At 41.7% G+C, this 11,845-nt stretch overlaps 1 protein-coding gene across 1 annotated transcript in view; it reads right to left on the minus strand.

Annotated features, from left to right (window-relative positions):
- Positions 1-1,971: 1,971 nt before the first annotated feature.
- The window catches only part of cabp7a (calcium binding protein 7a), a gene marked incomplete at both ends in the record, with an annotated part of 15,287 nt that continues 5,413 nt past the window's right edge, over positions 1,972-11,845 (minus strand). Inside the window, 4 exons of the mRNA XM_080532089.1 lie at positions 1,972-2,099; positions 2,450-2,594; positions 3,358-3,470; positions 3,788-3,931. Of these exons, the coding sequence (XP_080388215.1) occupies positions 1,972-2,099; positions 2,450-2,594; positions 3,358-3,470; positions 3,788-3,931 (530 nt within the window). The remainder of the gene's footprint in view (positions 2,100-2,449; positions 2,595-3,357; positions 3,471-3,787; positions 3,932-11,845) is intronic.

The raw sequence follows: 11,845 nt of genomic DNA on the forward strand, positions 1-11,845 counted from the left end.
ATCATTTGAATCTCATAACCTCTTTGATAGGCAGCCGAGCTGTCAGCAATGTTAAATGAAAAGCGTAATATCCATTACACCTAAAATATATCTTCAACCAATCAACCAAGATTTCAGTATTTGAAGGGCAAGGTATATTTTGGCCATTCAATCTAACAGGGCATGACCAGTTTCAAAGGTCTTACAACAATTACGTATTGAGCTATTCAAGTTTATTTGCCCTTGCCAACTACTTAGCTACACTGTTCAAGAAACATGTACTTCCCACAACCATGTCCTTTCTTCTCTGCACTTCGAAAGACCTTACTGAAAACAGTGATTTTCTTTCATACCTTTGGTTGACTGTCTGTATAATAGTAATGCATACAGATGTTCAGTATACACATAGTATGTTATCCAATGGTAACACTGTCAAACATGTACAACATTTTACTGTAGATAGCACTGGAATATATGACACAGATATTGAGTAGTGCATTATTGCATTTTCACGCATGCAATTCAATGTCTATGTCTGATCCCCACAATGACACAATGAGAATAGTTCGAAACTTGGTGTGTCTATGATAATGTGTCTCATAGTTTATTTTCCCTTTTTCTCAAAATGAAAACACATACCTAATTGCTATGGTATTGTTCATTTCCACAGCCAGACCAGTATTGCCAGTTCATGGTTGTGAGAACGGCTCCTATTTCTCCAGAGCATATATGATATACACATATGATTATGTATATATATATATATATACAGTATGTGTGTGTGTCTCAAGGACCATACAGGACTATACTGATCATGTCTGGTCAATGAGGTGTGCGATGTATACTGTATGATGTATACTAGTGACTTATTGCTCTATAGCAATGTATTTGGATTTACCACACCAAAAGAGCACAAAATACATGCCAATAACTCCAAATTCCTTCTGTAAATTATTATTCATATAAATCCCCCCAATTTTTTTTTTTTTTTTTTTTTTTTTTACAAATCCATCACATCTGAATCGTTCCCCTTTGTGAGATATGTCATGATCATGGGGTGCTCAGTGAAGCAAGTAGTCCAGTCCCCAGTATGTCAATTACAATTGCTCCCCAAAACTACTTTTACAAGCATCTACTAAACAGCCCTTCTGGGGGGTATTCCATCAACGTCACTAAAGGAAAAATCCAGGCTTATTTTGATAAGTCTCTCTTATTCTGATAAGTCCTGCAAAATAAGGCTGGATTTTTTTTTAATAAATCTTGCGGGATTTCAAAATAAGCCTGGATTGTCATTTAGCGACGTTGACGGAATATCCCCCTGTTCATGTAGCTGACTTTATTGTTGTTGATGTTGTTATAGTTGTTGTTGTTGTTGACGTTTTTGTTGATGTTGTTGTTGATGTTGTTGTAGTTGTTGTTGTTGTTGATGTTGTTGTAGTTGTTGTTGTTGTTGTTGATGTTGTTGTAGTTGTTGTTGTTGACGTTGTTGTTGATGTTTTTGAAGTCGTTTTTGAAGTCGTTGTTGATTTGGACACAGCACAGATGCAAGACCTATCCTCCATTCTCCAACCCTGCGTCCTTCCCCCTCCCTGCCTCCCGAGCCCCTTCAACAAAACTGGTCACAGTTGGTGAAGTAATTTATACACACGTTACACAGTCATGTGATATGATATACACGGATAAGAACTTCTACACATGTTGTCAAGAGACGACTGTTAAACCCATGCAGTTCATGCACAGATGATGGTCATCCTCCAGGCCACTGTAGGTTCTCAACAGGCTCTGTTCAAGAGAGGAGAGTGACATGGGAAATAGGCCCAGGAGGTCACAATGATCAGAACAATGTCTCTATTATGTCAGTTCATATCGCCATCGTTTTTTTTGATTGTCTTTTGTTGTTCTTATTGTTTCGCTGTTTTTCTCTCAGGCATTTTGTCACAGTTGGTCTACAGTAGTCGTGCTCAAAGGATGAGGAGGCCACGGGGGCCCCACCTACTTCATGCCACTTCGCAACACTTGATTGGCTGCGATGAGCATGACACTGATGATGAAAGCGATAGCGAAAGCGCAGATCAGGCTCTTGCGCACACACGTCTGCTTGACTTGCTGTGTTGGGCTCGCTGTTGGAAGAGGGGGAGGGGAAGAGAGAGGGAGGGTTGGTTAGTGAAGAGACTGCGCGTCCCACGCACCTGTAACTCCACTGCTCCACAGTATTCAACCCCTATTTAAGTGTTCAGCTCGGCACACAACCGATACCTAATGCATTTGCCAGTTATATTTTCATTTCTCATCGTCAAAGTTCAAAGTATGTGAACACAATTGCTACGGATGAACACAGATCGGAAATTCGTTTTCACACCTGTACGGGAGATGACCGTGTTGATTTGAGTCTCCTCCAAAACAAGATAAGAAACAAAATGCATCAGAACCAGAGAGGTATATTAAAGGGTAGCAGGAAGAAATTCCTTACTGTCTATATCCACCTGGCAGTCCCCAGGGTTCTGGTTCTCCTCTGTCATGATGATGTTCTCGATGTCTTTCATGGACAGGTGGTCACAGAACGTATCGTACAGTAGCCTCTTCAGCTCCTCCACTGTCAACTTCTGCATGTCACACTGGGACATCCAACAGACACAGTAGGCGATGTCACCATTACAGCACAACACACAGTTGGAGGAAGACACTGATCTGAGGACAGTTTAATGAGGTTTTTTCTCTAATGGTTAAGATCGGAATTGACAGACATTAAGCAGATTCTGGAACTGTGTCTCCTACCCAGAGTTGTGACATATCATCTGACTTGTTTGACTTTGGGCTAAATGTTATGAAATTGGTATGTAGCATACACAAACATTTGCCTCTGGTTAAATAGTTGCAGGGTGGTGTTCAGTCCTGTACAGTAATGGTACTATAGCAGTTAAACTGCTTCCTGAATAAGACATGACACAACAATGCCACTTAATAGACACAGCTAAGACAGGATTGACTAAAATTGTCTCATTAAGTCCTATTTACTCCTGTTACTGTCAATGTAAGAGAGTAATTTCCTGACAAAGTGCCACAAAGCTGGTTCAAACTAAATTGACTTCCACGTCTTTCGAAAATAACTGGCAGATAAAAGGCGATATTGAAAGTCGCGAAGGACATAGTTCTGACATGTGAATACTAAGTAGAATTGACTAGGCTTTAAACAGCCTCTCTGGTGGCATCCCGCCTATTAATGATCCACTGAATCTGGCAATTAAATTTGTTTTCCTTTTTTAACTCCCAAAGTCTCTGTGCTTTAAGTGTTTCAGTGATTGACAGTGAACGTTCAGATCACCTGAGCCTGTGGCTCCTTGTCTCCACGGTAATAAGTGGGAAGCTGCTAATGATTACCTTCCAGAAGACGGAGTCAAAGTCGGTCCCGTGGAACTTGTCGGGAAGCCCTGCTGCCGTCAGCTTGGGTCCAAGGAGAGTGACAAACTCTTCAAAGTCCACCTGGCCATCCCCTGTTGAATAGCATTAAAATCACCTTCTGTACAGTAAAATGGATCGACACATCCAACCAAATACAGTGTAATATATTATATACTATACCAAGGTATGGTGTAGCGTGTGTGTGTGTGTGTGTGTGTGTGTGTGTGTGTGTGTGTGTGTGTGTGGGTGCGTGTGTGGATGTGTGTGGATGTGTGTGGGTGTGTGTGGGTGCGTGCGTGTGTGTGCGCGTGCGTGCGTGTGTGCGCGTGCGCGTGCGTACGTGTGTGTGTGCGTGCGTGCATGTGTGTGGACGTGCATGTATGTACAGGTGCAAACACGCAGGCCTCACCATCCATGTCCAGTCTCTGTATGATAACCTCCAGCTCCACCTCGTTAGGCATGTAGCCCAGAGAGCGCATGGCCATACCCAACTCCTGTTTGGAGATGAAACCGTTCCCATCACGGTCAAACACTTTAAACGCCTCTCGGATCTCTGTGGGAAAGACGCACACAACAGAAGGCTATTAATGGATTTGAAAGAGCCAAGCTACAGAGAGTATAGTGACATGCAGGATGGCATCTGGTAGAGAACATCAATAATTGAGTCATAATGTAGGTCAGACGACATGGCTGGTAAAGGACATATACAGTACAAGAGGCATAATAAAAATGAATGTGCACTTGAACCAAAATAGACAGTACATTTAGCTAGTAGAGAATAGTAGAAAATAGTACATTTCCAGTCATTGTGATACTTAGATCTAATGGAAGGTTTACTACATGCTCCCCATTGTCTTAATCAGGCTGGTGGAGCCTCAACTGGTCTTAATAATACCCCTCATTCTAAAAAGCTGTAAACAACCCCTCTCCTTATGTCTGACTGAGTCTCCTGGTTTATTGTTCCACCAACCTTGGTCGTGTGGTGATTAAACGATTCATTCATTCATTCATTCATTCATTCATTATGTGCATTGTAGATCACTGCCACATCATCCGCAATTTTCCAGTTGTCAAATCGTAACGTAATGGCTGATCAAAAGATATGTAGCATAGAAGAGAAGGCTTCAGGTGATAAATCTTCTGAGCTACAGTAGGAGTTGGATGTGTATGTACAGTGGGTCCATCTGGTCTGGTCTCTGCTTCGTTTGACAAGGCCAGGAATCCCACTATGTACATGGTTAAAACAAATCATATATAATATTGCATTAATGTGAAACCATTGTGAGGTTTATGGAAATTATAAGGCTGTTCAGCGAGATTACATTATAGATTATCTTTCTTGTCAAGTGGCAAATACTGTAGGTGGGTGCAAATATGCCTATGCAAATGGGGGAGATATGAAAGTAGGTTTGAATAATAAGACTGGATAAAGATAAAGAATGTACAGGTCCACTTTACATAACGTTTGCTTGCTCATGTTCTCGCAATTGCTGGAAATTGCTTGGAGCATTTTATGCTATAATATGCATGTAATATCCATTTTGTTTGAGAGGGAGTCACATGCTAGTGCTTATGCGGTGCTACGTTGCAGCTCTCATGCTGTAGGTATTACTAATGTGCTTCAGCATCCTATATAGTACATATTTATTACTAATCACCAAATGAGGTATGATGACAAGAAAGAAAGTACAAAAAAAGCTAAAGAAGTATGTCATTTATCTAAGATTTAAACATAATTAGCCCTTGTTAAGCAACATTTTCCATTAAAATGATTTTAGCTTTTTTCGTTTTACCTATGACAAATGCTCATCTATTTTGAAATCCTCGTTCACTCTCTAAGCTCGTTGTTAGGGAGGTTCAGTGCAATGAAGGGGATTGGCTGCTTCAGTGATGTAGTGGGGTGTCAGGGTCTACGGATTAATGGGCAAATCTCTGGCCAAAACACCACTCTTATGACAAATATTTAGTTCGGGAAGAAAAATAAATGCGAGTCATTGTGATCGATAATGACAGAATATGAGCTGTATTGTGCTGTATACACAATAGGTTGCCACGGCATCAGGAAATGGTTTCTTTTTTCAAGGTACATGTACTTTGAATAGGAACTTGCTACAGGGAGCGGCATGGCACTTGGCTATCATGTATTAGAATGGATTACAATGTGACACACAATTTATAAGGCTGAGCTTAGAATGACATTTTGCTGAAGCTATTCTTCACTCTATTTCCCCCTCCCATGTCTTATTGGAGGTATAATTTGAGTTATTGAAAGCCTCCAGATATATTTCTTCTTTTTCCTTCTCAGCGGCCGTGATCCTATTGTTTATACAATAACAATACCTCCTTATCCACCTGAGGTCTCGGCTCCATCTGTTTGCTGTAGAAACAGATCTCATCTCCGGCAGGCCTTCATTAACAAGCTCAGATGGCCACCATCAGGAGGAGTAGAGCTCTTACGTACGGTGCCAGAAACGTTTAGGCAATAGCAGGTGCTCTGTCCCTTACAATAGCTACTGGAGTTATTGATACTGTAAAAAGCCCTGGGCGAAATGCCAAACAAGTTGAATATCGGTAGGCTAGACTTATAGTTAGCATTTGTTTAGGATTCATTGGGGAATTGTTTTGACGATTCTCAAAGTTTGGAAGGTGGCCAATGTACTCCCGCTTCATGAGTGGGGTGATTCCAGCTAATTTTAATAATTACAGCCATATCTCAAGGATTTCTTGTTTTTCTAAAATCACTGGATAAATACAAACAATAGTTAACTTTTGCTTAAGATTAATTGTGGTAACCTGTCTGTCTGTCTGTCTCTCTCTTTCTCTCTCTCTCTCTCTCTCTCTCTCTCTCTCTCTCTCTCTCTCTCTCTCTCTCTCTCTCTCTCTCTCTCTCTCTCTCTCTCTCTCTCAAACACTCCAATACTGTCCCATTCGATACAATATATCAATCACCATTTATCCAATTCAATGAGCTTCAATGAGATGAGCATGTTTAAAATCAAAGAGAATAGAAAAAGAGAAGAAAAAAAAGAACGGAAGGGAATCTCAGAGCCCTAAGGACAATAGGAACTTTATACACACTTCAGCCGCTCCTCAAAGGAGCATGATTAATCATTCTCCAGCAGATTTCATTTGTCTTTGTGACCACATGACACACAGGTAACACCCAGAAAGCGTTAATGATCTTAATTGTCCCCAGGAGAGATAATAATGGTCTCTCTTTTTCTTTGTTCAGAGTGAGGCACAATCACATTTTCAGACATGTACCCAGCATTGAATCCATAGTGACAGTAACATGTTCCATCTATCAGTCAAATTATATAAAGGTTCACATGTGAATATATAAACCCTGGGTCCTAGTTTTTCCCTGGGTCATCCTGGCCTACTGTATGAATATAAATGGCAGAGAGTAATGACGGTGCAGTATTGTTATTATTACATACATGTAAGTGGAAATCGTAGTAGTCGCTATTCAGCTGGTGTCATTTACAACTGGTGTAACTTTAAAACACTCTCAGTTGCTATGCAATTATGGATATGATGTTGCCACCAGAATAACCACAGCCTTGCTACACAGGTACAGAGCAACCTAATGTAAAGTTTGATGTGATGTTCCACAGGGGTGAGACAGGGGTTAAATCACTTTCTGGACCTCTCCAGTGCTGCTTCTTTGTTGCTGCTGTGTTTTTTTGTTGTTGTTTTGTGCTGGTCCTGACCCTTTCTAAAGCCGGTCTATGTACGCTTTCTCTCCTTTGTTACTCTTAGATGAGCTTTAAAGTGCCATCTCACTCTCTCTCTCTTTCTCTTTCTCTCTCTCTCTCTCTCTCTCTCTCTCTCTCTCTCTGTCTCTGTCTCTCTCTCTCTCTCTCTCTCTCTCTCTCTCTCTCTCTCTCTCGCTTTGTGAGGCAGCACCACCATTGAAGTGAGACTCTCTTTTATTTGTCCTGAGTGGCATTGAGTGGTACTTTGATGTAAAAAGGTGCTTGGTGGGCTTCAAAGATATAATGCAGCTCAGCCCCACAGGGGCCTGATGGAGGTTGAAAGCCCAAGTGAAGATCTGGAGTTTTCATAGAGCCATTTAAAGTTTAACCTACAAGAGAAAGGTGCTCAGAGCACAGTGAATCAATAAGCCCCAAACGGTACCCATGCTGCAGCTCACGAACACTATATGATAATACACAATGCACAAGTGAATCAGACAGCCCCATCCATTCAGTATTTAGGCTACAGTGTGCTGCTTTGGTATGGGGAGGACAGTCACACACAGAAAGAGAGCTTGATATTTGAGAACGTGTCTTGGTTTGAAGTTACTGCAGGTTTATGTTGGCTCTCAATTCAGACTATGCCAGAACAGGAATCCTATCGGTTTCGGGTAGTTGATGCAAACATTAGCCTGTGGTAGGAGAAGCTAATAAAAAGCTGCAGCCACAGAATTGTATGAAAATGTATGAACATTCCCTTTAAATCAATGAATACGCATCGCACGGGAAATACTGTGTCTACCGAGTGTGTTAAGACATGCCTCCAGTTAAATTACGCCTATCTCAGTTTAATTCCTGCTGCTGTTAAACGTTGGTAATTACTTGCAGTACATTTCTTAGAGCTCACTAATGTTAGGCGGCTTTGAGAGCTGTAAAGTGGTCGGAGAAGAGGAAATACCTATTCCCATAATCCTCTGCATGCTTTAGTGCCAGAGATGCACTCCCCCAGTCAGACCTCCATCTGCCAGGACTCCCTCAGATCAGTAATTGCAGCAGACCTACTCTTTATGTAAGACCCTTAAAAATCGATGGTTTCAAAACACCTCTTCACAGCATGTGTGTGCGTGTGGCCGTGTGGCCGTGTGGCCGTGTGTGTGTGTGTTTGTGTGTGTGTGTGTGTAGTTCTTGGCAGACTATTTTTAAACAGCCATAGCAACCTTAATCCATCATCAGCTGGAGCTCGGCCTACTTGGGCACCCGGAAGATTTGAATATTACTGTAACGGGGTCCTAACAAGGCCCTGGGGTATTCAAAAGGGTATTAAGGAGAGGAAGCTGTCTGTTTTTTTGTGGGGAAACTCTCAACTCCGATTCTGATGGAAACTCTCCCCAGCGATGCTCCTATGTTATGAAGTCTGAAGGGTTTCTGAAGTGTGGATCCCACAATTGACTCCAGTTTCTTGGTGTAAAGGCAAGCAGAGTTGAGTTCTCTTATATTTAGAGGGGGAGAAATCCTTAAATCCCAGTAAAATAGCAGTTAGACTAGTTATTAAATCACAAATTTGACCTCAGTTAGTGAAGTTCAGTCAGGAACAGTCACGTCTTTAGTTTAACCATTTATTGAGTATAAAAAGAGAATTCAATTGGGTGTGGCATATTTGGATGGCTTCGCTCTTTTGAGGGCTCTCTTGTCTGCGAGTTATAAACGACCACAAGATGATACATACATGTGTATATCATGGCAGGGAGCCCATGACTCTATCAACCCCCTGATAGATACAGACTGAGCAGAAACAAAGCACATGGAATCTGTGGGTGGTGGTGGGAACAAATAGCAACACTCTCACATTAACCACCAACAGCACCAGCAACATTACTGTAGGCCACGAGAGGTGTGTAGGCTGACCGTTTACAACGGCCACCATTATCAACACATGTCTTGTGGTGCATAGGTGTTAGAGAACTGATCTGTCACCTGACAGACAGCTAGCACTGGCTTAGAGGGTCCTGTCTGAACTAAGCTCGTTCTATGTGGAGCTGTGAATTGATGTGTGTTCCATGTTGGTATTTGATTCTGCTTCAGTGGGATGGTAAGTCATTGATCCAATGTCTCTTTTTCCATTCTTTTTACTCTGTCTTCAAAGCACTGAGCATTCAAATAATCACTCCAGCTCACACTGAGCCTCCCAATATCCTGACTGGAATCATGAGAATAACCAAAAAGGTTGAATATAAAATTGAACACTGTGCATACTGTAGATACCAAGCAGTTGCAAATGTACTTCTAAATAAATCGTAATTATCCAATTATCTATTATATTGCTCTTTTAATGTACCTGTAGCTGCAACAACTGATAATAGTTTATTGATATTGCCGTCTTATACACGATAATTGTATATCGTGCTATATATCTAATGAATATCACGATATTACACAATAAACCCGGACACAGTATAACTCTGGAAGAGCTAGCCTACGTGGTGGCTTCTTTGATTGAAAAGCGGTTCACCCTCCAAAAGTTCATTTCAAAGGTAATACTCTCAGCACAGTTCATTTCACAAGAAATAGATTCTGCTACTATAATCAAGTCCTTTACAACGATCGATCAAAAGGGAAATAAATGGCTTAGCCTTACCAAAACTGACAGCTGCTGCTTGCGGCCCGATGAAATTCAGATACCTAATCTGGCCCGCAAAGTCACATCAGATGAAACTACACATGGAACCAGGTATCTGAGAATTACAGAGGATTAAAATGATTTTGTGAGAATAGATGCTCTGGTGAAATGGGGGAAGAAGTCTCCATTATCCTGAGTAGATAAGAACGGATGACAGGTAGGACATGTCTGAAAGGTCTAGCCTCGCTACGAAAGGACTAGAAGGCCTCTGACCAAACACAGCTGCTTCGATAGATGATGTCTGCGTGTCCCTCTCCTCTGCGGAGCCTGCGCCCTCACCGCTGGTACAATCTCTCTGTCCTGAGGCACAGCCCGAGACTTCTCTTTATCACCAGCTATGTCAAGGAGGTTTTTTTCATCAGCGCTGACAGATCATGCTTTCTAGAGGCCCAAATTGAAACCTATCCCTCTTCTGCAGGCTGTCAGAAAAGACAGTCCGTCACAGGTGTTGTAGATGTGTAGCTGTCAGGGATTAAGTGTTGTAAAGGTGCAATCTCTTAGGATTTATGACTTCTTTATGGTCGGAGATGTGGACGAGGCTTCTCGTGAGGGTTCACTGAAACAAAACGTATTTGCCGAGATCGATTATTAATATTGGGTTGTTCTTCTTTATTGTCACCAAGTGATCGCCTCCCCCCCAGATCTTAATATCCCTGTGACAATGTGACAATGTCTCTCTCTACTCCCTCACCTCTGTCCATACTCCACTCTTCCTGGACCTTTCTTTTTCTTAAATCAGCAGAGCAAAATGAACAGATTTTCAGCATTACCAAACGGATGTACTTAGCCATTTTGAAACAGGTATAATTAATCCAGTTATTGACTTAGTCACCCCCCCCCCCCACCCACCCACACACACACACACACACACACACACACATACACACGCACACACAGATGAATCCTCCTTTGCCTTAGCCCCCTGTTTATTACTGTGCATCTCGACTTCAGCAGCACAGCATTGAAGTCAAATACATGTGGTGTATGTTCTGGAGCTGAGGAAGCTGGAGTTAGAGCGAGAGCATATTGTCAGCTTGTTTCAGACTTTTATGGCAGGGTGATGAAACTATGACTGTCACCGATGACTCATAACTGTACTTAGTAGTTAGAGGTACTGTATAAAATAGAATACTGAGTTATGGTACAAACGAGCATTTGCCGAAGACGGCTTGTTAGAAGGGGCTTGACAGGCAGAGAACACTTTATGGCCTCATGTTGCCTGATGGAAGAAAAAAAAACTGCAACCGATCTGCATAATGAAATACTGTACATGTAGGCCTATTTGCATTTCTGTTTTTTTTTCTGTATTGTTTGAGTTTTGTATGGAAATCCGGTGTCGGTGTTGTGTAACTCCACACTGTAAAGAGATAAACTGTGAACAGATGAATAAGCAGACATTGGGATTGAGTTTGAATTTTGCACGGTAGGATTCTTGGAAAACAAGCCTAGAGAGGTTTCCTAAAGAGATCCTTGTAGGGTTTTATAGATTAGATTTATCAACAATTGAAAGAGAAAGCAGTTGCTCTTTTTGGGTACAGTATGATTGCGTATTTGGGCCTCTTGCATCCAAGTAACAGGAAAACAAGAGAACACGTCCTTTCCTTCCCGATTGGTCACTGTTATATGTTATGTGTCTCCATGGCAGCTATGTTTTCAAAGTGTGGTGTTTGACCCCTTGGAAATACACCCCCACAACACCCACAAATTCTGCACAGGCATACGTTACGTGCATAATTTCTGTCTTACTGAACATATGCTGGAGTCTTTAAATAACTTCATTTGTATTCACTTAAGTATTTTCCACAGAAATGGAAAAACAACCCTCAACCTCGAGGCTATCAGATGCTATCAGTGTTTCCTTCTGTACTTTATCTGCACGAGCACCGCAGAAATACAGGCATAGCCTCGCAGTCTGTCGGTGTCATTAGGAACATGCTTGTGCCGTTGTTATGAGGAAACGTGTCAATCAAAGCAATAGACGGTACATCAGGTACATAAAAGCACAGTCATTGCGCAGTCACAGACAAGCGCCTTTTGTCTTGATACCGTATGGTTGTCTTGTTCTTGCAGAGGACACTTTAAACAGGAAAAA

The sequence above is a fragment of the Nansenia antarctica genome, assembly GCF_963989245.1.
Source record: "Nansenia antarctica genome assembly, chromosome: 5".
NCBI classification, from domain to species: Eukaryota; Metazoa; Chordata; class Actinopteri; order Argentiniformes; family Microstomatidae; genus Nansenia; species Nansenia antarctica.